The sequence below is a fragment of the Bufo bufo genome, chromosome 3, assembly GCF_905171765.1.
Source record: "Bufo bufo chromosome 3, aBufBuf1.1, whole genome shotgun sequence".
Lineage (NCBI taxonomy): Eukaryota > Metazoa > Chordata > Amphibia > Anura > Bufonidae > Bufo > Bufo bufo.
The window spans coordinates 292769611-292797436 of record NC_053391.1 but is presented as its reverse complement, the minus strand read 5'-3'; the positions used below and the strand labels follow the sequence as shown (position 1 = coordinate 292797436).

The 27826-nt window shown below is 42.6% G+C and overlaps 1 protein-coding gene across 1 annotated transcript in view; it reads right to left on the bottom strand.

Moving 5' to 3' along the window:
- Nucleotides 1-27826, bottom strand: part of ACACA (acetyl-CoA carboxylase alpha) — a 993014-nt gene that overhangs the window by 427267 nt on the left and 537921 nt on the right. Inside the window, exons 33-34 of the mRNA XM_040424192.1 lie at nucleotides 8519-8575; nucleotides 2727-2771 (exon numbers count right to left, since the gene is read on the bottom strand). Coding sequence (XP_040280126.1) covers nucleotides 2727-2771; nucleotides 8519-8575 — 102 coding nt within the window. The remainder of the gene's footprint in view (nucleotides 1-2726; nucleotides 2772-8518; nucleotides 8576-27826) is intronic.

The window sequence follows — 27826 nt, the reverse complement described above, 5'->3', positions numbered from 1 at the left end:
GATTTTCTCTCTCTCTTACCAGTTCATATGTATATGTATATATATATATATTTCCCTTTCGGGTTACCGCTATTGCATATGTTCAGTACATATCTCCAACCTCCTTATAGAAATTCCTATCCCATATCATAATCATACCGCCTAGTATCCCCAATGGTATAGACTTCGACCACAGTCTCGATAATACCGTATCCTAGTCTCCGCCTATTCCTTTGCTAATATTTTTATGGGGGCTTGGGAGGAGAGCTCAATCCTTCCCACACTAGGAGTGGACACCCCAGGGGGCAAATTGACCTTCTGGAGGAAGTATATTGATGACTGTCTCCTAGTGTGGGAAGGAGGGAGAGAGGGACTTGAGTCCTTTATTTCCCAGTTGAATAATAACGACTGGAACCTACGATTTGTGGGAGAGATCAGTAACATCAGTGTCAATTTTTTGGATCTGTGTATTCGGATGGAAAGTGGTCGCTTTCTAACAAGTTCCTATTTTAAGGAAACAGATGTAAATTCTTACATTGATATGAAGAGCTGTCATTACGGTCCATGGCTCAAGAACATACCGAAAGGTCAGTTCAAGAGAATGGCCCGTAATTGTACATAAGTGAGTGATTACGGAATACAATGTGGGGTACTCAAAAATAGGTTTGTGGAAAGAGGGTATGATGAGGCCAACCTAGATGTGTGTATACAAAATGTGGAAATAGAAAAAGAGGGAAGAAAGGAACACATGAAAGAAAAAGTGGAAAAGATGGATAGGGACTATAGGTTTTCATTTGTGACCAAGTTTTGCTCCATGTCTGATAACATCAAGAAAATGGTAAAAAAGAATTGGGGAGTATTAAAAAACGACCCAACAATAGGAAAAATAATACCGGCGAACCCCTCCTTTATTTTCAAAAAAGCGGCCAGCATCAAGGAAAAACTCGTACATAGTGCCATTCCCCCAGTAAATATAAAGGTGAAAAAGGAAGTAGGAAAATTTACCTGGTGCGGATTTTGTGCAGGTTGTAAAAACCGGAATTCAAAAGAGCGACAGAGGAATATTAACTGTATAGTATCCAAAAAGAATGGGGCTGAATTTCGCATAAGAAATAACTGTTCGTGCGAAAATGAGGGCATCATATACGTACTGGAGTGCCCTTGTGGGCTCCAGTACGTGGGAAGGACAATCAGGAAGCTGAAGGTTAGGATACAAGAACACCTACGGAACATCAAGAAAGGCCTTATGACCCACAGCGTATCAGCACATTTTAAACTGTTGCATGGAAAAAATCTGCAAGGTTTAAAATTTGCTGGTGTGGAAACAGTTAAGCCGCACTGGCGCGGAGGGGACTCACTGGCACAAATTAACAGAAAAGAGGTAGAGTGGATTTTTAAGCTAGGGACCCTACAACCCAGTGGGCTGAACATCGAATTTGACCTCAAACCATGTTTAATATAAATTGTTCCCAACAGTGGAGTGATCGGCTGTTCTGTACCTGGCCTCTTAAGGACCTTGAGCGGCGTCATGCTGGCTTGACCGCTCTATTGGACGGTAGAGCCTCGTGATGTGGACGTCGGGGTGGAGGCGGGGTCGAGAACACCTGAGTGACGCTACAATAGTGGGGGAGGAACACCAGAGTGGCACCCCAGGAGTGGGAGGGGAACGAAGGAACAGCGTTATCAATATTGGGATGAACCTTGTGTCTTAACCATGTACAATAAACAGTGATTTCACCGGTGGCGCCGTCGGCTGTTCCCTACCTGGCCTCTTAAGGACCTTCGAGTGACGTCATGCTGGCTTGACTGTTCGATTGAACGGTGGTGCCGCGTGATGCGGACGTCAGGATGGAGGAGGGGTCGGGAACACCTGAGTGACGCAACAGGAGTAGGTGGAACACACTTGAACAAACGTCCCTGAAGTGGGTGGAGAATACAGGTATTACGTCCTAGGAATAGGCGGAGACTAGGATACGGTATTATCGAGACTGTGGTCGAAGTCTATACCATTGGGGATACTAGGCGGTATGATTATGATATGGGATAGGAATTTCTATAAGGAGGTTGGAGATATGTACTGAACATATGCAATAGCGGTAACCCGAAAGGGAAATATATATATACATATGAACTGGTAAGAGAGAGAGAAAATCCTCTCGCAGTTTTAATTCTATTTGTAATTGTATTTTATTTTTATTTATATGTCTTAGATGTGATGGTACTAAAGGACCATTGATGGTATTTTACTATGTATGATTTGTAAATGTTGTTTTGGAATTATGCTATGATCCGGAACTATACCGGCCTGTGTAATGAAATCAGCTGGGCTATTTAAGAGGCTTGACTGCAAGCATACGCAGTTATCGCCCCTGAAGAAACGAGGTAGCGAAACCCGGGTCGGGCAGGAACGTGATGACTGATTTGTATTTTATGCCTTTTGTTCACGAACCCTTGTGAGAAGAATAAAACCTTTTATAAAAAGAGTGCTAAGGGTGCTTCACTATTCTGCCTATTCCCTTTCAACCCTGCAGAGAAAGAGGTCTGGGGAGGACTGGATCCTGCGGGCATTGAGGAGAGGGGCTGACACCCTTTTGCCATTCACTGATGACCGGGAGACATAGTCTCTAGCAGCGCGGTTCCAAAACCCTTTGACTTGATTAAAATATGTTTAACATAACACGATTTAAACAATAAGTCATTTTCTCATGACACATTCCCTTTCATTTCTGCTACTTATGCATACTCACATGAAACCTTTGGTCTACCTCACAGTTTATCTGCTTTCTGAAATCCTGAGGGGGAAAAAATGGTAAGAAGGAAAAGCAGGTTAGTGCAGCAATTACAAGTAAGGGTCCATTCACACGTCCGTATGTGTTTTGCGGAACGCACATCGCCAGCACTCTCATAGAAAATAATTTTTCTTGTCCGCAATTGCGGACAAGAATAGGACCTATTCTATTTTTTTGCGGAACGGAAGTCCGGATCCGCAAATGCGGATAGCACATTCCGGCCCCATTGAAAATAAATGGGTCCGCAGCTGTTCTGCAAAATTGCAGAACGGATGCGGACCCATTTTGCGGACCCTAAAATTACGCAATATTTTAACCAAAATTATGATAAAGTAAGTTTCAAAACCATTTCAGGAAAACAAAACAGATGTTGCACAATCTTGTATTTCCAAATTTTGTTGCTCTTTTAAAAATAAAAGGGTAATGCTCATTTAGACATTCCTTAATATAATTCTAAATTTTTACTGTTCCTCTATGCAAGATGCAATTTAAAATAAAGCAGGTCAGTTTTTCATTAAAGGAAACCTGTCATGTTGAACAAAATGTCTGAACTGAAGCAGGACGAGCTGAGTAGATTGATATATAGTCAAATGAAAGTGGAGAGGGAGCATCAGATGCAGATAAAGTGGAGCCTCTAGGTGTAATGGCAACCCCCCTACTGCTCCTAGAGGCTCATATGCATATATTAAAACTTCATTTTTCTCAGCAATGCATATGAACATGGGACCAACACAGATATCTTCAAATGCCAAGCACTCACGCAATAGCTCAGCCAGTTTCATAGGTACAAATCTGTTGACAGATGCCCTTTAACCACCTCAGCTCCCCTAGCTTAAACACCCTTCATGCAACTTACCACCCAAATTAATTTTACCTCCTTTTCTTCTCACTAATAGAGCTTTCATTTGGTGGTATTTCATTGCTGCTGACATTTTTACTTTTTTTGTTATTAATCGAAATTTAATGAAATTTTTGCAAAAAAATGTCATTTTTCACTTTCAGTTGTAACATTTTTCTAAAAAAACGACATCTATATATAAATTTTTCTCTAAATTTATTGTTCTACATGTCTTTGATAAAAAAAAAAAATGTTTGGGTAAAAAAAAAAAATGGTTTGGGTAAAAGTTATAGCGTTTACAAACTATGGTACAAAAATGTGAATTTCCGCTTTTTGAAGCAGCTCTGACTTTCTGAGCACCTGTCATGTTTCCTGAGGTTCTACAATGCCCAGACAGTAGAAAAACCCCACAAATAACCCCATTTCGGAAAGTAGACACCCTAAGGTATTCGCTGATGGGCTTAGTGAGTTCATAGAACTTTTTATTTTTTGTCACAAGTTAGCGGAAAATGATGATTTTTTTTTTCCTTACAAAGTCTCATATTCCACTAACTTGTGACAAAAAATAAAAACTTCCATGAACTCACTATGCCCATCACGAAATACCTTGGGATATCTTCTTTCCAAAATGGGGTCACTTGTGGGGTAGTTATACTGCCCTGGCATTTTAGGGGCCCTAATGTGTGGGAAGTAGTTTGAAATCAAAATGTGTTAAAAATGCCCTGTGAAATCCTAAAGGTGCTCTTTGGAATGTGGGCCCCTTTGCCGACCTAGGCTGCAAAAAAGTGTCACACATGTGGTATCGCCGTACTCAGGAGAGGTTGGGCAATGTGTTTTGGGGTGTCATTTTACATATACCCATGCTGGGTGAGATAAATATCTCGGTCAAATGCCAACTTTGTATAAAAAAAATGGGAAAAGTTGTCTTTTGCCGAGATATTTCTCTCACCCAGCATGGGTATATTTAAAATGACACCCCAAAACACATTGCCCAACTTCTCCTGAGTACGGCGATACCACATGTGTGACACTTTTTTGCAGCCTAGGTCGGCAAAGGGGCCCCTATTCCAAAGAGCACCTTTCGGATTTCACAGGGCATTTTTTACACATTTTGATTTCAAACTACTTCTCACACATTAGGGCCCCTAAAATGCCAGGGCAGTATAATTACCCCACAAGTGACCCCATTTTGGAAAGAAGACACCCCAAGGTATTTCGTGATGGGCATAATGAGTTCATAGAACTTTTTATTTTTTGTCACAAGTTAGTGGAATATGAGACTTTGTAATAAAAAAATAAAATAAAATAAAATCATAATTTTCCGCTAACTTATGACAAAAAATTAAAAATTCTAGGAACTCGCCATGCCCCTCACGGAATACCTTGGGGTGTCTTCTTTCCAAAATGGGGTCACTTGTGGGGTAGTTATACTGCCCTGGCATTTTAGGGGCCCTAATGCGTGAGAAGTAGTTTGAAATCAAAATGTGTAAAAAATGCCCTGTGAAATCCGAAAGGTGCTCTTTGGAATGTGGGCCCATTTGCCCACCTAGGCTGCAAAAAAGTGTCACACATCTGGTATCGCCGTACTCAGAAGAAGTTGGGCAATGTGTTTTGGGGTGTCTTTTTACATATACCCATGCTGGGTGAGAGAAATATCTCGGCAAAAGACAACTTTTCCCATTTTTTTATACAAAGTTGGCATTTGACCAAGATATTTATCTCACCCAGCATGGGTATATGTAAAATGACACCCCAAAACACATTCCCCAACTTCTCCTGAGTACGGCGATACCACGTGTGACACTTTTTTGCAGCCTAGATGCGCAAAGGGGCCCAAATTCCTTTTAGGAGGGCATTTTTAGACATTTGGATCCCAGACTTCTTCTCACGCGCCGTGGATCCGCAAAACACGGACACCGCAGATCCGCAATACACATACGGACGTCTGAATTGAGCCTTACAGGGGTGTGATCAATGATGGGGGGGTGATCACCCCATATAGACTCCCTGATCACCCCCCTGTCATTGATCACCCCCCTGTAAGGCTCCATTCAGACATTTTTTTTGGCACAAGTTAGCGGAAATAGTTATTTTGTTTTTGTTTTTGTTTTGTTTTGTTTTTTCTTACAAAGTCTCATATTCCACTAACTTGTGACAAAAAATTAGATCTCACATGAACTCACCATACCCCTCACGGAATCCAAATGCGTAAAATTTTTTAGACATTTATATTCCAGACTTCTTCTCACGCTTTAGGGCCCCTAAAATGCCAGGGCAGTATAAATACCCCACATGTGACCCCATTTTGGAAAGAAGACACCCCAAGGTATTTAATGAGGGGCATGGCGAGTTCATAGAAATTTATTTATTTTTGGCACAAGTTAGCGAAAAAAAAAAAAATTATTTTTTTTCACAAAGTCTCCCTTTCCGCTAACTTGGGACAAAAAGTTCAATCTTTCATGGACTCAATATGACCCTCAGCGAATACCTTGGGGTGTCTCCTTTCCGAAATGGGGTCACATGTGGGGTATTTATACTGCCCTGGCATTTTAGGGGCCCTAAAGCGTGAGAAGAAGTCTGGAATATAAATGTCTAAAAAATTTTACGCATTTGGATTCCGTGAGGGGTATGGTGAGTTCATGTGAGATTTAATTTTTTGTCACAAGTTAGTGGAATATGAGACTTTGTAAGAAAAAACAAAAACAAAATAACTATTTCCGCTAACTTGTGCCAAAAAAAATGTCTGAATGGAGCCTTACAGGGGGGTGATCAATGACAGGGGGGTGATCAGGGAGTCTATATGGGGTGATCACCCCCCCGTCATTGATCACACCCCTGTAAGGCTCCATTCAGACGTCCGTATGTGTATTGCGGATCTGCGGTGTCCGTGTTTTGGCGATCCACGGATCCGCAAAACACATACGGACGTCTGTATGGAGCCTTACAGGGGGGTGATCAATGACACGGGGGTGATCAATGACAGGGGGGTGATCAGGGAGTCTAGATGGGGTGATCACACCCCTGTAAGGCTCCATTCAGACGTCCGTATGTGTTTTGCGGACCCGATCCATGGATCAGTGGATCCGCAAAACACATACGGACCTCTGAATGGAGCCAGCCTTACAAGGGGGTGATCAATGACAGGGGGGTGATCAGGGAGTCTATATGGGGTGATCACCCCCCTGTCATTGATCACCCCCCTGTAAAGCTCCATTCAGACGTCCGTATGTGTTTCATGGATCAGTGGATCCGCAAAACACATACGGACCTCTGAATGGAGCCAGCCTTACAAGGGGGTGATCAATGACAGGGGGGTGATCAGGGAGTCTATATGGGGTGATCACCCCCCTGTCATTGATCACCCCCCTGTAAGGCTCCATTCAGATGTCCGTATGTGTTTTGCGGATCCGATCCATGGATCCGTGGATCCGTAAAACACATACGGACATCTGAATGGAGCCTTAGAGGGGGGTGATCAATGACAGGGGGGTGATCAATGACAGGGGGGTGATCAGGAAGTCTATATGGGGTGATCAGGGGTTAATAAGGGGTTAATAAGTGACAGGGGGGGTGCAGTGTAGTGTGGTGCTTGGTGCTACTTATTACAGAGCAGCCTGTGTCCTCTGGTGGTCGATCCAAGCAAAAGGGACCACCAGAGGACCAGGTATATTAGACGCTGTTATCAAAACAGCGTCTAATATACCTGTTAGGGGTTAAAAAAATCGCATCTACAGCCTGCCAGCGAACGATCGCCGCTGGCAGGCTGTAGATCCACTCGCTTACCTGCAGTTCCTGTGAACGCGCGCGCCTGTGCGCACGTGTTCACAGGAAATCTCGCGTCTCGCGAGATGACGCACGGATGCGTCCAGGAGGAATGAATCGACCACCGCCAGGACGCATCCGTGCGTTAGGCGGTCGGGAAGTGGTTAAAGACCAAGGGATTTTAGACATTTTTTACATCTTCGCCTTCTAAGATGTATAACTTTTTGTATTCCATTTTCTTGACGGATAAGGAGAATCTGGCATGGGTCATTATGGATGCAGTCCAATGTATTTTACTGTAAGTGTTATACTGACATCCTGGGACATGCTTCTCTAGGCCCTGGCATGCGTGCACCGACACTGGCACCCCACAATCTCATTCATGTGGTGCTGATGGGAGACAGAGGGAGTCCGCTCCATTACATTCTGTGGGCGCTATTGCCTGCAGCATCAAAGGGGTCAAAGGCCCAGATCTGCGTTTCTGCCAATCCAGACCACTACAGCTTAATCACAGCTCTCATGGGATAGCCAAGCCACCACTCTCCACTGCACAGGAGACACATGCAGAGCTTAGACTGGGCCTCCGTAAAAAGGTGGCAGACCACATAAGGCCCCTCAAATGACCACTGTAAAAAGGCATATTGGTGGTAGCTAAGGGGTTAATAGCATTTATAGGACGCCACCTATTTAATTTCTCCATATTACCGGTACTAATATAAAATCAGCGGTGTCACCAAGTAGGGTGGGACTAAAAGCAGATCTGTGACTTAAATATGGTACCTTATGAAAGGGCAACACATTTCAGAGCCATGCATATTCCTATTCCCCAAAAAGGCACAAAACCAAAAATATTGTGCCATTTGGCTAATAGAACTAATTAATACTGCATATACTCTAGAATGTCAATCACAGCTGAGGTCATGCAATAAGTAGGAATGTGCTGACTTGCAATCCTTGTTGTAGCGATTCTAGTACTGGGGCCACAAAGATCATACATGTATCATCTATCCTGTCTTTTCTGAAATACAGTTGTAAAATTTTAGGACAAATATTTAACTTTTTAAAAAGCCTGTATGCGTGTGTATGTGCACTTGTGTGGAGACTGAGGAGGCACATATCTCACAATACAGAGAACAAAACAATATATTACCTTTTGTGCTACTAAAAATGTTAGTCGACGAATTCCATGATCCATCAGCACAGCTTTCTATACAAACAAAAAGACAGAGCTAAATCTTTCAAATTATTTTTAAAGAACAATCCACCACACAGTGTAAACAAAACCTTCCAGCATTTATGTCAGTTTTTAGTTTGGTGAATAGAGTGCTAATTCAAAAATAATAAAGTCACTCACCGGCTTCCTGTCACTCAGTTCCAGTAGCGAGAGTCCAATAATATAAATAAACACATCCCCTAAATTCCACTCAAAACGATCACTGCTGCTGTTATAATTCATTTACATTTTTTTTAGGGATTGGGTCAAGTATTTAAGGGGTTTTCCAAATGTTTTATACTGATGACCTGTCTTTAGGATCAGCTGTTTGAAGAGTGGCCTCCTCACAACTTACCAAGCACTGCACCATCCATAGGATAGTCACTATTCTTGCCATAGCAGCTCAGCCCCTTTCTCATGATATGCAATTTGACTGATGAATGTGAAGTCACTAGTTTAGGTAGAGGCTGATTGGCGAGGTGGCAGAGTCATCCCACCACTGACCGTAAACTGATGAGCTATCCCGACGATAAGTCATCAGTATAAAGCACTTAGTAAACCACTATAAAGTTATCGCATGTACATAGCATAGGGGGATAACTACCCGATTGATAGGGGTGTGACGGATGGGACCCCCACTGATCTAAAGAATGGGGTCCCATATTCCTCCTGCCCTGATGGAGTTTAAGGACGAGTATGCACCTTGCCACTCCATTTATTCTCTATGGGACTGCCTAAAATAACCGAGGTGCTGTACTCTGGCACTGAAAACAAAAACAAAACAAAAAGAAATAAGCGAGAGGGGGACAGACAGAGCGAGAGAGAAAGAGGAAAGATGGAGAGAGAGACCAAAATAAAGACAGCAGGCAGAGACAATTATAGCCAGAGTCTCAGTTGATATCCAAGACTGATATATAAGGCCTCAGGTTTCAGTAACGGCCGTCACACAGCCATTTTTAACATCAATGAAAGTCTATGGGGCTATTCCCATGGCAGTTCTTTTAACGGTCAGAGAATAGAGTCTGTCCAAAAATAGAACATGTCCTATTCTTGGCCTTTCCACGGCCAGACGGACACCATTTAAAATCAATGTGACAGTTTTTAACGGCAGCTTAGACTGGAGTGCACACATCTGACGGCCATTAACAATATGGCCATTGGTCGGACATGCAGGACTTTTTAGTCCGGCGGCTTTCGCCGTGCACCGTCGTGCTGCACCGGAGCTCCGCCCACGTCCCCATTATAGTCAATGGGGACGGAGCGGCAGTCCGGCAGCACGGCGAAATAGCGGCAGGACGGATCCGACATGGTGAACAGCATGTCGGATCCGTCCTGCCGCAAGTGTGAAAGTACCCTAACAATATGGCCATTTAGGTACCTGCGATATGCGTGATGATGTAGCCACGTGGGAGAGCTTGGTGACATCATTGCGCACATTGCAGGTCCTGTTCAATTAAGAGAGAAGAGACTGCTGCAGCGTTATCAAGTGGATGAGGAGAGTTTTTTTTTTTTATCAATTCAACTTAAAGAACAGCTGGGGGCCATTATGGGGGCATTAGATACACAATGGGGAAATGATTTAAAGGGAACCTGTCACCAGCTTTATGGTGCCCTAACTAAGGGCAACATAAATAAGCGACTGATTCTCTTAGCAAAATGCTGGCTCACTTTATTTAATTGACCCAGTCAATCTGCCAACATCTTGTATTGAAAAGCTCCAGCTGATAATGATGAGTCCTGAATATTTATGAGCTCCTGACACTCCCCGCCCACCTGCTGCTGATTGACAGTTATTTTCCATATGAATCAGCAGCAGGTGGGCAAGGGAGTGGCTATAGCTCTAAATTAAATATACGCTGGACTCAATGACATCACGCTGGACTCAAATCATCTCATTAGCATGCGGCATCTTTGTGTGTATATTATGAGATAACCATCTGTCACACCAGTAAGTGAATACATCTAAGGTACTTTTTAGTAGTTAATGATTGTATATAATTAGTTAGATTATAATCAAATATCCACATAACAGGTTCCCTTTAAGCTGGGGTCATTATCAAAGCTGGGGGCACAAAAAAAAAAATCCTACACTATGGGGGACATTATTTAAGCTGGGGCTTAAATGGGAGCATTATTAACTCCTTAAGGACACAGCCTTATTTCACCTTAGTATCGAATAATTGACGCCACCCTTCCCAAATCAGGTTTACTTGGAGGCCGTGAACAAGGTCCGGGAGGACCGAAACGTTGGCCCTTATAACTGATATTTCCTGGTGGCATTTCAAAATAACATTTACTTTTTCCTTCATATCAAAATTTAGAGTGCCGTGAATTATTCGATACTATTATTTCGGAGGAAATCTCCATCATTGAGCACCGAAGACACCATACTTAGTAGAGTGCCAGCCATCATTTTTATTTATTTCACCTTAGGACCAGGCCATTTTTTGCAAATCTGACCAGTGTCACTTTAAGTGCTGATAACTTTAAAACGCTTTGACTTATCCAGGCTATTCAAAGATAGTTTTTTCATCACATATTGTACTTCATGACAGTAAATGAAGTAAAAAAAATATTATTTTTTTGCACAAAAAATACCTAATTTAACAAAAATTTAAAAAAAATAGCAAATTTCAAAGTTTCAGTTTCTCTACTTCTGTAATACATATTAATACCCCCAAAAATTGTGATGACTTTACATTCCCCATATGTCTACTTCATGTTTGAATTATTTTGGGAATGATATTTTATTTTTTGGGGATGTTATAAGGTTTAAAAGTTTAGAAGCAAATCTTGAAATTTTTCTGAAATTTACAAAAAAACAATTTTTAGGGACCACTACAGGTCTGAAGTCACTTTGCGAGGCTTACATAATAGAAACCGCCCAAAAATGACATCATTCTATAAACTACACCCCTCAAGGTATTCAAAACTGATTTTACAAACTTCGTTAACCCTTTAGGTGTTGCACAAGAGTTATTGGCAAATGGGGATGAAATTTGAGAATTTCGTTTTTTTGCCTAATTTTCCATTTTAATTCATTTTTTCCACTAACAAAGCAAGGGTTAACAGCCAAACAAGACTGTATCTTTATTGCCCTGACTCTGCTGTTTACAGAAACACCCCATATGTGGCCGTAAACTACTGTACGGCCACACAGCGGGGCGTAGAGTGAAAGGTTCGCCGTTTGGTTTTTGGAGGGCTGATTTTGCTGGACTAGTTTTTTGACACCATGTCCCATTTGAAGCCCCCCTGATGCACCCCTAGAGTAGAAACTCCATAAAAGTGACCCCATCTAAGAAACTACACCCCTCAAGGTATTCAAAACTGATTTTACAAACTTTGTTAACCCTTTAGGTGTTGCACAAGATTTAATGGAAAATAGAGATACAATTTCAAAATTTCACTTTTTTGGCAGATTTTCCATTTTAATATTTTTTTTCCAGTTACAAAGCAAGGGTTAACAGCCAAACAAAACCCATTATTTATGGCCCTGATTCTGTAGATTACAGAAACATCCCATATGTGGTCGTAAACTGCTGTACGGGCACACGGCAGGGCGCAGAAGGAAAGGAATGCCATACGATTTTTGGAAGGCAGATTTTGTTGGACTGGTTTTTTGACACCATGTCCCATTTGAAGCCCCCCTGATGCACCCCTAGAGTAGAAACTCCAAAAAAGTGACCCCATTTTAGAAACTACGGGATAGGGTGGCAGTTTTGTTGGTACTATTTTAGGGTACATATGATTTTTGGTTGCTCTATATTACACTTTTTGTGAGGCAAGGTAACAAGAAATAGCTGTTTTGGCACCGTTTTTATTTTTTGTTATTTACAACATTCATCTGACAGGTTAGATCATGTGATATTTTTATAGACCAGGTTGTTACAGACGCAGAAATACCTAATATGTATACTTTATTTTATTTATGTAAGTTTTATACAATGATTTCATTTTTGAAACAAAAAAAATCATGTTTTAGTGTTTCCATAGTCTGAGAGCCATAGTTTTTTCAGTTTTTGGGCGATTATCTTGGGTAGGGTATGATTTTTGCGGGATGAGATGACGGTTTGATTGGCACTATTTTGGGGTGCGTGTGACTTTTTGATCGCTTGCTATTACACTTTTTGTGATGTAAGGTGACAAAAAATGGCTTTTATTACACCGTTTATATTTATATTTTTTTACGGTATTCACCTGAGGGGTTAGGTCATGTGAAATTTTCATAGAGCCCGTCGATATGGACGCGGTGATACCTAATATGAATACTTTTTTTTATTTATGTAAGTTTTACACAATGATTTCATTTTTTAAACAAAAAATAATAATGTTTTAGTGTTTCCATAGTCTGAGAGCCATAGTTTTTTCAGTTTTTGGGCAATTATCTCAGGTAGGGTCTCATTTTTTGCGGGATGAGATGACGGTTTGATTGGCACTATTTTGGGGTGCATATGACTTTTTGATCGCTTGCTATTACACTTTTTGTGATGTAAGGTGACAAAAATGGTTTATTTAGCACAGTTTTTATTTTTTACGCTGTTCATCTGAGGGGTTAGGTCATGTGATATTTTTATAGAGCCGGTCAAAACGGACACGGCGATACCTAATATGTATACTTTTTTTATTTATGTAAGTTTTACACAATAACAGCTTTTTTAAAACAAAAAAAAATTATGTTTTAGTGTCTCCATATTCTGAGCCATAGTTTTTTTTACTTTTTTGGGCGATTGTTTCAGGTAGGGGCTAATTTTTTGCGGGATGAGGTGACGGTTAGATTGGTACTTTTTTGGTGGGCATACGCCTTTTTGATCGCTTGCTGTTGTACTTTTTGTGATGTAAGGTGACAATTTTTTTTTTATTTAGCACAGTTTTTATTTTTTACGGTGTTCATCTGAGGGGTTAGGTCATGTGATATGTTTATAGAGCTGGTCGATACGGACACAGCGATACCTAATATGTCAACTTTTTTTCCCACCTATTTTTTATCAATTTTTTTAATCTTTATTTGGGGAAAATGACGTTTTTGTTTATTTTTACTTGAAACTTTTTCATTTTTTAGGGGAAAACTTTATTTTTTTCACTTTATTTTTTGTCCCAATTTTGGGGGTCTAATCCTTTACAATGCATTCCAATACTTCTGTATTGGAATGCATTTGCTGTATGAGTAATACAGTGAGTATTACTGATACAGCTTCCGGCCTGCGAGATCCAGGGGGCTGGATCTCACAGGCTCGTCACCGGAAGGCAGCGCGATGCCTTCCTTAGGCATCGCGCTGCCTACCATGCCATCAGGTCCCTCCCTACAGCCCCACGGGGACCTGATGGCACCGCTGCCCGCCACCGCAAACCGCAGGTCTGAATTTAACTGCGGTTTGCGGCGATCGCCAACACGAGGGGGTCACAGGAGCCCCCTGGGCATTGAGCCAAGGTGCCTGCTCAATGATTTGAGCAGGCACCTTGTACTGATCACCGCCCGCCGGTGATCGGAAATACACATGACGTACCGGTACGTCATGTGTCCTTAAGTACCGGGACAACATGCTGTAACGGTACGTCATGTGTCCTGAAGAGGTTAAACTTGCTTTTTTAAATTTTTATTCCAATTTAAATTTAATAGGAGTCTGAGTCAGAGTTGGTTCATTTTTGCCGACTCCGACTCCAGGTACCTATAATTGCCTCCGACTCCTGGACTCCGACTCCGCAGCCCTGGGTAGGAGAATATAAATTTGTCCTTGTGTGTGTTTATCTCTTTTTCAGGGTGGGCGGAAGCCATCCCAGTAGCAAAGGCAAAAGCAAAGAACACAGCAAAGAAGCTGGTCAGTGAAATGGTGTGCAGGTATGGTGTCCCTGAAGTTATTGAATCAGATAGGGGTTCACACTTCACAGGAGAATTAATGAGGGTATTGATGCAGACTTTACGGGTCACCCAAGCTTTCCATACAGCATACCATCCCCAAAGCAGCGGCTGCGTCGAGTGCCTAAATGGCATGCTCAAATTAAAAATTCAGAAAGCCATACAGGAAACTCAGCGGCCTTAGCCACAGTGTTAGCCCTTAGCCTTATACTCAGTCAGGACCACTCCAAACAGAGACAGGATTATCCCCATTTGAGATTATATTTGGAAGCGCCCCCAGATTAGGATTATATTTTCCACAACAGTTGCAAAGGAACTATGATAGCACAACAAGCTACATGCGGGCCCTCACAAAGAGGCTTGAGCACACCCATAAAGTGTTTGCTTCCCTTCCAGATCAAGTAAAAGGAACACACTATCTGCAACCAGGAGACTGGGTTGTGATAAAGATACATGTGAGGAAAGGACTAGATCCCAGATTTGATGGTCCTTTCCAAGTGCTGTTGACTACTCATACAGCAGTAAAGGTTGAAGAAAAGCCTAACTGAATACACACTTCTCACTGTAAGAAAGTTCCAACACCCAAGGATGAGGATCCTCCTGCTGATGGCTGCCCTAATCCTAGGAACAACAGCACTGTACCAGAAACTGAAGGATAATTGGGACAATGCACTTATCAAACACCACCAGGTGCAGTTTGGAGGACTCAATGACACTTACAGTAAAATTAAAGACTGTTGGATCTGTACTGACAGTCCCATGAGTTTAAGAACTCTGCCTTATCTGGGAATCCCTTTGACTTTTAACCACTTCACATATGGGTCATATGTCCCCTTCCTGACCAGGCCTAATTTTGCAAATCTGACATGTATCACTTTATGTGGTAATAACTTTGGAACGCTTTTACTTATCCAAGCCATTCAGAGATTTTTTTCTCGTGACACATTGTAATTCATGCTAGTCATAAATTTGAGTCAATATATTTCACCTTTATTTATTTTAAAATATCAAAAATTTACCAAAAAGTTTGGAAAATTAGCAATTTACAAAATTTCTATTTCTCTGCTTTTAAAACAGAAAGTAAAATCTTATAAAATATTTATTACTTAACATACCCCATATGTCTACTCTATGTTGGCATCATTTTGGAAATGTAATAGTTATTTTTTTTAGGACGTTAGAAGGCTTAGAAGTTTAGAAGCAATTCTTAAAATTTTTAAGAAAATTGCCAAAGCCCACTTTATAAGGACAAGTTCAGGTCTGAAGTCACTTTGTGGGGCCTACATAGTGGATACCCCCATAAAAGACCCCATTGTAGAAACTACACCCCTCAAGATACTTAAAACCGATTTTACAAACTTTGTTAACCATTTAGGCGTTTTACAAGAATTAAAGGAAAATGGAGGTCAAATTTTAAAATTTCACCTTTTTTTGGCAGATTTTCCATTTTAATCAAATTTTTTCTTTAACACATCGATGGTTAACAGCCAAACAAAACCCAATATTTATTACCCAGATTCTGCAGTTTACATGTGGTCATAAACTGCTGTATGGGCACACGGCAGGGCGCAGAAGAAAAGGAGCGCCACATGGTTTTTAGATGCCATGTCCCATTTGAACCCCCCTGATGCACCCATACAGTAGAAACTCCCAAGAAGTGACCCCATTTTGGAAACTAGGGGATAAGGTGCCAGTTTTTTTGGTACTATTTTTGGGTACATATTATTTTTTGATCATTTATTATAACACTTTATGGGGCAAGGTGACCAAAAAAATTGTTTTTTTAGCACAGTTTTTATTTATTTATTTTTACAGCGTTCACCTGAGGGAATCAGACATTTTTATAGAGCAGATCGTTATGGATGTGGTGATAAATAAATAAGAAAAAGTATACATATTAGGTAAGTTTTACACAATAATAGCATTTTTGAAACAAAAAAAAATATTTTTTAATGTGTCCATGCTCTGAGAACTATATATATATATTTTTTTTGAGCGATTTTCTTATGGAGGGACTAATTTTTTCCCGGATGAGGTGATGGTTTTATTGGTACTATTCTGTAATACATACGCCTTTTTGATCACTTGGTGTTGCACTTTTTGTGATGTAAGGTGCCAAAAATGGCTTTTTGCCACATTTTTTTTTTTTATGGTGTTTATCAAACTGGGTTGATCATGTGATATATTTATAGAGCTGACCATCACGGATGCGGCAATACCAAATAGGTCTATTTAATTTTTATTTTCCGATTTTTAAAATTTCTTGTTTAACCACCTCAGCCCCCAGGGCTTAAACACCCTGAAAGACCAGGCCACTTTTTACACTTCTGACCTACACTACTTTCACCGTTTATTGCTCCGTCATGCAACTTACCACCCAAATGAATTTTACCTCCTTTTCTTCTCACTAATAGAGCTTTCATTTGGTGGTATTTCATTGCTGCTGACATTTTTACTTTTTTTGTTATTAATCGAAATTTAACGATTTTTTTGCAAAAAAATGACATTTTTCAATTTCAGTTGTAAAATTTTGCAAAAAAAACGAGATCCATATATAAATTTTGCTCTAAATTTATTGTTCTACATGTCTTTGATAAAAAAAAAAATGTTTGGGTAAAAAAAAAAATGGTTTGGGTAAAAGTTATAGCGTTTACAAACTATGGTACAAAAATGTGAATTTCCGCTTTTTGAAGCAGCTCTGACTTTCTGAGCACCTGTCATGTTTCCTGAGGTTCTACAATGCCCAGACAGTACAAACACCCCACAAATGACCCCATTTCGGAAAGTACACACCCTAAGGTATTCGCTGATGGGCATAGTGAGTTCATAGAACTTTTTATTTTTTGTCACAAGTTAGCGGAAAATGATGATTTTTTATTTTATTATTTTTTTTCTTACAAAGTCTCATATTCCACTAACTTGTGACAAAAAATAAAAAGTTCTATGAACTCACTATGCCCATCACGAAATACCTTGGGGTCTCTTCTTTCCAAAATGGGGTCACTTGTGGGGTAGTTATACTGCCCTGGCATTCTAGGGGCCCAAATGTGTGGTAAGGAGTTTGAAATCAAATTCTGTAAAAAATGACCAGTGAAATCCGAAAGGTGCTCTTTGGAATATGGGCCCCTTTGCCCACCTAGGCTGCAAAAAAGTGTCACACATCTGGTATCTCTGTATTCAGGAGAAGTTGAGGAATGTGTTTTGGGGTGTCTTTTTACATATACCCATGCTGGGTGAGATAAATATCTTGGTCAAATGCCAACTTTGTATAAAAAAATGGGAAAAATTGTCTTTTGCCAAGATATTTCTCTCACCCAGCATGGGTATATGTAAAATGACACCCCAAAACACATTCCCCAACTTCTCCTGAGTACAGAGATACCAGATGTGTGACACTTTTTTGCAGCCTAGGTGGGCAAAGAGGCCCATATTCCAAAGAGCACCTTTCGGATTTCACTGGTCATTTTTTTACAGAATTTGATTTCAAACTCCTTACCACACATTTGGGCCCCTAATATGCCAGGGCAGTATAACTACCCCACACTTGGCCCCATTTTGGAAAGAAGACACCCCAATGTATTCGCTGATGGGCATAGTGAGTTCATGGAAGTTTTTATTTTTTGTCACAAGTTAGTGGAATATGAGACTTTGTAAGAAAAAAATTTTTTTTTAAAAAAATCATCATTTTCCACTAACTTGTGACAAAAAATAAAAAATTCTAGGAACTCGCCATGCCCCTCACGGAATACCTTGGGGTGTCTTCTTTCCAAAATGGGGTCACTTGTGGGGTAGTTAGACTGCCCTGGCATTTTCCAGGGGCCCTAATGTGTGGTAAGTAGGTAAATGACCTGTGAAATCTGAAAGGTGCTCTTTGGAATGTGGGCCCCTTTGCCCACCTAGGCTGCAAAAAAGTGCCACACATGTGGTATCTCCGTACTCGGGAGAAGTTGGGGAATGTGTTTTGGGGTGTCATTTTACATATACCCATGCTGGGTGAGATAAATATCTTGGTCAAATGCCAACTTTGTATAAAAAAAAATGGGAAAAGTTGTCTTTTGCCAAGATATTTCTCTCACCCAGCATGGGTATATGTAAAATGACACCCCAAAACACATTCCCCACCTTCTCCTGAGTATGGCGATATCAGATGTGTGACACTTTTTTGCAGCCTAAATGCGCAAAGGGGCCCACATTCCTTTTATGAGGGCATTTTTAGACATTTGGATCCCAGACTTCTTCTCACGCTTTAGGGCCCCTAGAATGCCAGGGCAGTATAAATACCCCACATGTGACCCCATTTTGGAAAGAAGACACCCCAAGGTATTCAATGAGGGGCATGGCGAGTTCATAGAAATTATTTTTTTTTGGCACAAGTTAGCGGAAATTGATTTTATTTTTTTCTCACAAAGTCTCCCTTTCCGCTAACTTGGGACAAAAATTTCAATCTTTCATGGACTCAATATGCCCCTCACGGAATACCTGGGGGTGTCTTCTTTCCGAAATGGGGTCACATGTGGGGTATTTATACTGCCCTGGCATTCTAGGGGCCCTAAAGCGTGAGAAGAAGTCTGGAATATAAATGTCTAAAATTTTTTACGCATTTGGATTCCGTGAGGGGTATGGTGAGTTCATGTGAGATTTAATTTTTTGACGCAAGTTAGTGGAATATGAGACTTTGTAAGAAAAAAAAATAAAAATCCGCTAACTTGGGCCAAAAAAATGTCTGAATGGAGCCTTACAGAGGGGTGATCAATGACAGGGGGGGTGATCAATGACAGGGGTGTGATCAATGACAGGGGGGTGATCAATGACAGGGGGGTGATCAATGACAGGGGGGTCTATATGGGGTGATCACCAGTCATTGATCACGCCCCTGTAAGGCTCCATTCAGACGTCCATGTGCGTTTTGCGGATCCGATCCATCTATCAGTGGATCCGTAAAAATCATGCGGACATCTGAATGGAGCTTTACAGGGGGGTGATCAATGACAGGGGGGTAATCAATGACAGGGGGGTGATCAGGGAGTCTATATGGGGTGATCACCACAGTCATTGATCATGCCCCTGTAAGGCTCCATTCAGACGTCCGTGTGCGTTTTGCGGATCCGATCCATCTATCAGTGGATCCGTAAAAATCATGCGGCCATCTGAATGGAGCTTTACAGGGGGGTGATCAATGACAGGGGGGTAATCAATGACAGGGGGGTGATCAGGGAGTCTATATGGGGTGATCACCACAGTCATTGATCATGCCCCTGTAAGGCTCCATTCAGACGTCCGTGTGCGTTTTGCGGATCCGATCCATCTATCAGTGGATCCGTAAAAATCATGCGGACGTCTGAATGGAGCTTTACAGGGGTGTGATCAATGACAGGGGGGTAATCAATGACAGGGGGGTGATCAGGGAGTCTATATGGGGTGATCACCACAGTCATTGATCATGCCCCTGTAAGGCTCCATTCAGACGTCCGTGTGCGTTTTGCGGATCCGATCCATCTATCAGTGGATCCGTAAAAATCATGCGGACGTCTGAATGGAGCTTTACAGGGGGTTGATCAATGACAGGGGGGTAATCAATGACAGGCGGGTGATCAGGGAGTCTATATGGGGTGATCACCACTGTCATTGATCATGCCCCTGTAAGGTTCCATTCAGACGTCCGTGTGCGTTTTGCGGATCCGATCCATCTATCAGTGGATCCGTAAAAATCATGCGGACGTCTGAATGGAGCTTTACAGGGGTGTGATCAATGACAGGGGGGTAATCAATGACAGGGGGGTGATCAGGGAGTCTATATGGGGTGATCACCACAGTCATTGATCATGCCCCTGTAAGGCTCCATTCAGACGTCCGTGTGCGTTTTGCGGATCCGATCCATCTATCAGTGGATCCGTAAAAATCATGCGGACGTCTGAATGGAGCTTTACAGGGGGGTGATCAATGACAGGGGGGTAATCAATGACAGGGGGGTGATCAGGGAGTCTATATGGGGTGATCACCACAGTCATTGATCATGCCCCTGTAAGGCTCCATTCAGACGTCCGTGTGCGTTTTGCGGATCCGATCCATCTATCAGTGGATCCGTAAAAATCATGCGGAATGGAGCTTTACAGGGGTGTGATCAATGACAGGGGGGTAATCAATGACAGGGGGGTGATCAGGGAGTCTATATGGGGTGATCAGGGGTGATCAAGGGTGAATAAGGGGTTAATAAGTGACGGGGGGGGGGGTGTAGTGTAGTGTGGTGCTTGGTGCAACATATTACTGAGCTACCTGTGTCCTCTGTTGGTCGATCCAAACAAAGGGGACCACCAGAGGACCAGGTAGCAGGTATATTAGACGCTGTTATCAAAACAGCATCTAATATACCTGTTAGGGGTTAAAAAAATCACATCTCCAGCCTGCCAGCGAACGATCGCCGCTGGCAGGCTGGAGATCCACTTTCTTACCTTCCGTTCCTGTGAGCACGCGCGCCTGTGTGCGCGCGTTCACAGGAAATCTCGGCCATCGCGAGAGGACGCGCCGGCGCGTCCACTCGGAATCAATCAACCACCTCCAGGACGCGTCTGTGCGTACAGCGGTCCAGAGGTGGTTAACCACTTGCCATCTGGGCCATTTGCCCCCTTCCTGACCAGGCCAAATTTAGCAAAACTGACATATCTCCCTTTATGTGGTAATAACTTTGGAACGCCTTTATTTATCCAAGTCATTCAGAGATTGTTTTCTCGTGACACATTGTACTTCATGATAATCATAAATTTGAGTCAAAATATTTCACCTTTATTTATGAAAAAATCCCAAATTTACCCAAAAATTTGTAAAATTCACAATTTTCTAAATATCTATTTCTCTGCTTTTAAAACAGAAAGTGATACCTCATAAAATATTTATTATTTAACATTCCCCATATGTCTACTTTATGTTGGCATCATTTTGGAAATGTCATTTTATTTTTTTAGGACGTTAGAAGGCTTAGAAGTTTAGAAGCAATTCTTCAAATTTATAAGAAAATTGCCAAAACCCACTTTATAAGGACCAGTTCAGGTCTGAAGTCACTTTGTGGGGCCTACATAGTGGATACCCCCATAAATGACCCCATTGTAGAAACTACACCCCTCAAGGTATTCAAAACCGATTTTACAAACTTTGTTAACCCTTTAGGCGTTCCACAAGAATTAAAGGAAAATGGAGATCAAATTTTTAAATTTCACTTTTTTGGCAGATTTTCCATTTTAATCAATTTTTTTCTTTAACACATCGATGGTTAACAGCCAAACAAAACTCAAAATTTATTACCCAGATTCTGCGGTTTACAGAAACACCCCACATGTGCTCATAAACTGCTGTATGGGCACACGGCAGGGCGCAGAAGAAAAGGAACTCCACATGGTTTTTAGATGCCATGTCCCATTTGAAGCCCCCTGATGCACCCTTACAGTAGAAACTCCCAAGAAGTTACCCCATTTTGGAAACTAGGGGATAAGGTGCCAGTTTTATTAGTACTATTTTTGGGTACATATGATTTTTTGATCATTCATTATAACACTTTATGGGGCAAGGTGACCAAAAAATTGGTTGTTTTAGCACAGTTTCTATTTATTTATTTTTACAGCGTTCACCTGAGGGGTTCAGTCAAGTGACATTTTTATAGAGCAGATCGTTACGGACGTGGCGATACCTAATATGTATACTTTCTCATTTATTAAAGTTTTACACAATAATAGCATTTTTGAAACAAAAAAATTATGTTTTAATGTGTCCATGTTCTGAGAGCTATAGTTTTTTTATTTTTTGAGAGATTTTCTTATGTAGGGGCTCATTTTTTGCGGGAAGAGGTGACTGTACTATTTTGTGGGACATACGCGTTTTTGATCACTTGGTGTTGCACCTTTTGTGATGCAAGGTGACAAAAATTGCTTGTTTTGACACAGTTTTTTTTTTTTTTTTTTTTACGGTGTTCACCCGAGGGATTAGGTCATGTGATATTTTTATAGAGCTGGTTTTTACGGACGCGGCAATACCTAATATGTCTATTTTATTTTATTTTTTCAATTTTTCAATTTTTTTTTATTCCTTACTTGGGAACTTTTTTTTTTTACATGTGAAACTTTATTTTATTTAATTTTTTCAACCCTTTATTTTTTTTATTTTATTTTACACTTTTCGTCCCCCATAAGGTCATACAAGACCTCTGGGGGACATTTACTTCACTTTTTCTTTTTTTTTTCACTGTTGATTTCTCCTGTAACTGGGGCTGACATAGTAGCCCCAGTTACAGGACAAATGCACCCCTATAGAGGCTGTAAAGCAGCAATCCAGCGCTGTACAGCCTCACAGCAGGGCTGATCGAGGTCTCTGAGAGACCTCACACAGCTCCTGCACACTCCGGTCACGGCGGTCACATGACCGCCGGGCTGGAACAGGAAGCGCATAGCGCTTCCTTCTCTGCAGACACAGCGCTCGGTGAGCGCTGTGTCTGCAGCGATCTAGAAGGCAGGGACACCTGGGCACTGTCCCTGCCTCCTCTCAGGGTTGCCCTGCTGTCACTGACAGCGGGCAACCCGATCAGCAGCTGCACGATTAGCGTGCAGCTGCTATTTCTGAAAGGACGTTCTAAAACGTGCTTTCAGAAATAGACGTCCACCCATAGGACGTTTATATCCTATGGGCGGACGTGAAGCGGTTAATTCCTTACTTGGGGATTTTTTTTTTTACACTTTACACTTTTCGTCCGCCATAAGGTCATACTAGACCTCTGGGGGACATTTAACTTCACTTTTTTTTTTTTTTTTTCACTGTTGATTTCTCCTGTAACTGGGGCTGACATAGTAGCCCCAGTTACAGGAGAAATACACCCCCCAGAGTGGCTGTACAGCGCTGTACAGCCTCAGTGCAGGACTGATAGAGGTCTCTGAAAGACCTCACAGCTCCTACACTCTTCGGCCCAGGCGATCACATGACAGCCGGGCCAGAACAGGAAGCGCACACCTGGGCACTGTCCCTGCCTTCTCTAAGGGTTGCCCTACTGTCACTGACATCGGTCAACCCAATCTGCAGCTGCACGATTAGCGTGCAGCTGCAGATTCTGAATGGACGTTCTGGAACATCCATTCAGAAATATAGAACCACCTCACTGACGTTTTTAGTCTATGGGCGGACGGGAGGTGGTTAAAGAACTGATTCATATGTCTTGTTGGCAGTTTGTCTCACAAAGACGACCAGGGATAGATGATCAAAAAGTATAACACCACTGCAGTCCCTCTCCCCATAGCAGGGTGGGTGGGTGGAGGCTCCCTGGTGGCAAGAGAAATAATAATGAAAGTAGTGTTGATTATAATAGTAGTAAATGCTGTGATTAAAAACTTAGTCAGGTCCATAAATATTGGGACATCAACACAATTCGAACATTATTGGCTTTACACAACACCACAATGGATTTGAAATGAAACGGACAAGATGTGCTTTAACTGCAAACTGTCAGCTTTAATTTGAGGGTATATACATCCAAATCAGGTGAACGGTGTAGGAATTACAACAGTTTGCATATGTGCCTCCCACTTGTTAAGGGACCAAAAGTAATGGGACATAATAATAATCATAAATCAAACTTTCACTTTTTAATACTTGGTTGCAAATCCTTTGCAGTCAATTACAGCCTGAAGTCTGGAACGCATAGACATCACTAGATGCTGGGTTTCATCCATGGTGATGCTCTGCCAGGCCTCTATTACAACTGTCTTCAGTTCCTGCTTGTTCTTGGGGAATTTTCCCTTCAGTTTTGTCTTCAGCAAGTGGAATGCATGCTCAATCGGATTCAGGTCAGGTGATTGACTTGGCCATTGCATAACATTCCACTTCTTTCCCTTAAAAACTCTTTGGTTGCTTTTGCAGTATGCTTTGGGTCATTGTCCATCTGCACTGTGAAGCGCCGTCCAATGAGTTCTGAAGCATTTGGCTGAATATGAGCAGATAACATTGCCCGAAACACTTCAGAATTCATCCTGCTGCTTTTGTCAGCAGTCACATCATCAATAAATACAAGAGAACCAGTTCCATTGGCAGCCATACATGCCCATGCCATAACACTACCACCAACATGCTTCACTGATGAGGTGGTATGCTTAGGATTATGAGCAGTTCCTTTCCTTCTCCATATTCTTCTCTTCCCATCACTCTGGTACAAGTTGATCTTGGTCTCATTTGTCCATAGGATGTTGTTCCAGAACTGTGAAGGCTTTTTTAGATGTCGTTTGGCAAACTCTAATCTGCCCTCCCTGTTTTTGAGGCTCACCAATGGTTTACATCTTGTGGTGAACCCTCTTTATTCACTCTGGTGAAGTGATTGTTGACTTTTGACACACATACACCTACCTCCTGGAGAGTGTTCTTGATCTGGCCAACTGTTGTGAAAGGAACCGGCACTCCAAAACACCCTTTGTTACACATAAAGGAGGGCATCATACACACCCTTGTAAAATTATGATTAATGGCCTGCTGGTGACCCTCAAAAACATTTCGAGCAAGGGTCTGCTGATCTGACCATATAAAACCTTAGGGGCGAGGGCCTGCTGCCGCATTGGTGACTCTAGATAACCTCTGGGCGACTGCACGTCCCCGTGACGGCAACAATACATTTGGATGTCTTCCCTATCAACTTTCGATGTTCTTTTCTGCGCCTACCATGGTGATCACGGGAAATCAGGGTTTGATGCCGGCGAGGGAGCTTGAGAAAGGGATACCACATCCAAGGGAGGTCAATGCCTGAAATCTGATTGGGTGGAGAGGGTGGGTCAAGTTATTAAAGCAGTAACATCCAAGCAAGGCAGCAAGCGTGCGGCAATTACCCACTCCTGTCTCAGGGAGGTAGTGACGATAAATAACAATACAGAACTCTTAGGATGCCTTGTTATGGGAATGAGTAATAAAAAATTACAGGGAATGTCACTGCGATATTTTGGATGAGGAAACGTTATACAGGAGAGGCCCTGCTGCCACTTTGTTGAATCTAGATAACTTCAGCCTGATCACACGTCCCCGTGACGTCCACAATCCATTTGGATATCTTCCCTATCAACTTTCGATGTTCTTTTATGCGCCTAACATGGTGACCATCGGTAACGGGGAATCATTGTTCGATTTCGGAGAGGGAGCCTGATAAACGGCTACGGCTACTACTTCAAAGAAAGGCACCATGAGTCGCGGGCCTGACTGTGAGCTGACCCTGTAAAACATTTGAGTAGCGGGCCTGCTGCTGAGCTGAGCTGGAACCGACAAACCCAACTTGAATTTGACGGCTGCATTAATCTGCAGGTGACGGCGATATAGCTCCACAGATTGTTTCCATCTGCATCTTCCTAAGCAATCTGTGGCTTTAGTCTTTTATCCACACTCAGTCATTGTGCCACTATGTGGCCTCCTCATGCTGCCATCTCCACACCATGTCACCTTGCCACTCATTTTTATCACCATGCTACTGCTGCTTAAAAAGGCCTTAAACTGATCACCAGGCCCACAAATTAATTCAGGTTTTGGAATCCATAAACCCAACTTGCTTTTGTGGGCTGCATCAGTGGCGTAGCTAGAATTGACTGGACCCCACAGCAAATTTTTGAATGGGGCTCCATCCCACAGTAATTTTTTAGCGACCCCTTCCTTTCATACCACCCCCATTACTGCAGCTAGTAAAAATCACTCTCTCAGACCAGGGCCGGCAGCTGTTCCATCAGTTTTATACACTGTCTATACTGTCACTGTATCTAATTTAATTGTGTAATACTGTTGAGGGGGCCCTGACCAAATCCTTTAGTCCTCCTCCAACTGGATGGGCCCCTTCTAGGTCAGGGCCCCAAAGCTGCAGCTTCCACTATAGCAAGCATCCTCAAACTGCGGCGCTCCAGCTGTTGCAAAACTAAAACTCCCAACATGCCCAAACAGCCTACAGCAAGCAGGGGCGGACTGACCGGTCGGGCACTTCGGACATGGTCCGAGGGCCCGGCCGGGATGGGGGCCCGCCCCAGAATAACATAACACCGGCCCCTGCTCACTGTAATAGTAATATTCCTATGTGAACAACTTGAAATCCCCTGCGATCCTCTCCCTCTCTGTACTCACAACCTCAGTAGCATAGAGGCAGCAGCAGGCAGTGTAATTGGAGCCGACAGTGGAAGCTAGCCCCGCCCCTCCCGCCCTCCAACCAATCAGAGGCAGCCAGCACTGACTCACAGCACAGGGGGAGTCGCAGGGACTCAGAGAATCATCTGAGAATTTATTAGTTAAAAGAATCGAATGAGTCAGAGACGTGTCACCGAATCCCTGCCAGACTTCCTGCTCTGCGGCTCCCTGTCTCCCGACAAGTTTGTCCGGGGGGGTGGTATACTATTGCATGTAGCAGAGCTGTGTGTGTACAGGGTGCTTGCAGCAATGTAGCAGAGCTGTGTGTGTACAGGATGGTTGCAGCAATGTAGCAGAGCTGTGTGTGTACAGGGTGGTTGCAGCAATGTAGCAGAGCTGTGTGTGTACAGGGTGCTTGCAGCAATGTAGCAGAGCTGTGTGTGTACAGGGTGCTTGCAGCAATGTAGCAGAGCTGTGTGTGTACAGGGTGGTTGCAGCAATGTAGCAGAACTGTGTGTGTACAGGGTGCTTGCAGCAATGTAGCAGAGCTGTGTGTGTACAGGGTGCTTGCAGCAATGTAGCAGAGCTGTGTGTGTACAGGGTGGTTGCAGCAATGTAGCAGTGCTGTGTGTGTACAGGGTGCTTGCAGCAATGTAGCAGAGCTGTGTGTGTACAGGGTGCTTGCAGCAATGTAGCAGAGCTGTGTGTGTACAGGGTGCTTGCAGCAATGTAGCAGAACTGTGTGTGTACAGGGTGCTTGCAGCAATGTAGCAGAGCTGTGTGTGTACAGGGTGCTTGCAGCAATGTAGCAGAGCTGTGTGTGTACAGGGTGCTTGCAGCAATGTAGCAGAGCTGTGTGTGTACAGGGTGCTTGCAGCAATGTAGCAGAGCTGTGTGTGTACAGGGTGCTTGCAGCAATGTAGCAGAACTGTGTGTGTACAGGGTGCTTGCAGCAATGTAGCAGAGCTGTGTGTGTACAGGGTGCTTGCAGCAATGTAGCAGAGCTGTGTGTGTACAGGGTGGTTGCAGCAATGTAGCAGAGCTGTGTGTGTACAGGGTGCTTGCAGCAATGTAGCAGAGCTGTGTGTGTACAGGGTGCTTGCAGCAATGTAGCAGAGCTGTGTGTGTACAGGGTGCTTGCAGCAATGTAGCAGAGCTGTGTGTGTACAGGGTGCTTGCAGCAATGTAGCAGAGCTGTGTGTGTACAGGGTGCTTGCAGCAATGTAGCAGAGCTGTGTGTGTACAGGGTGCTTGCAGCAATGTAGCAGAGCTGTGTGTGT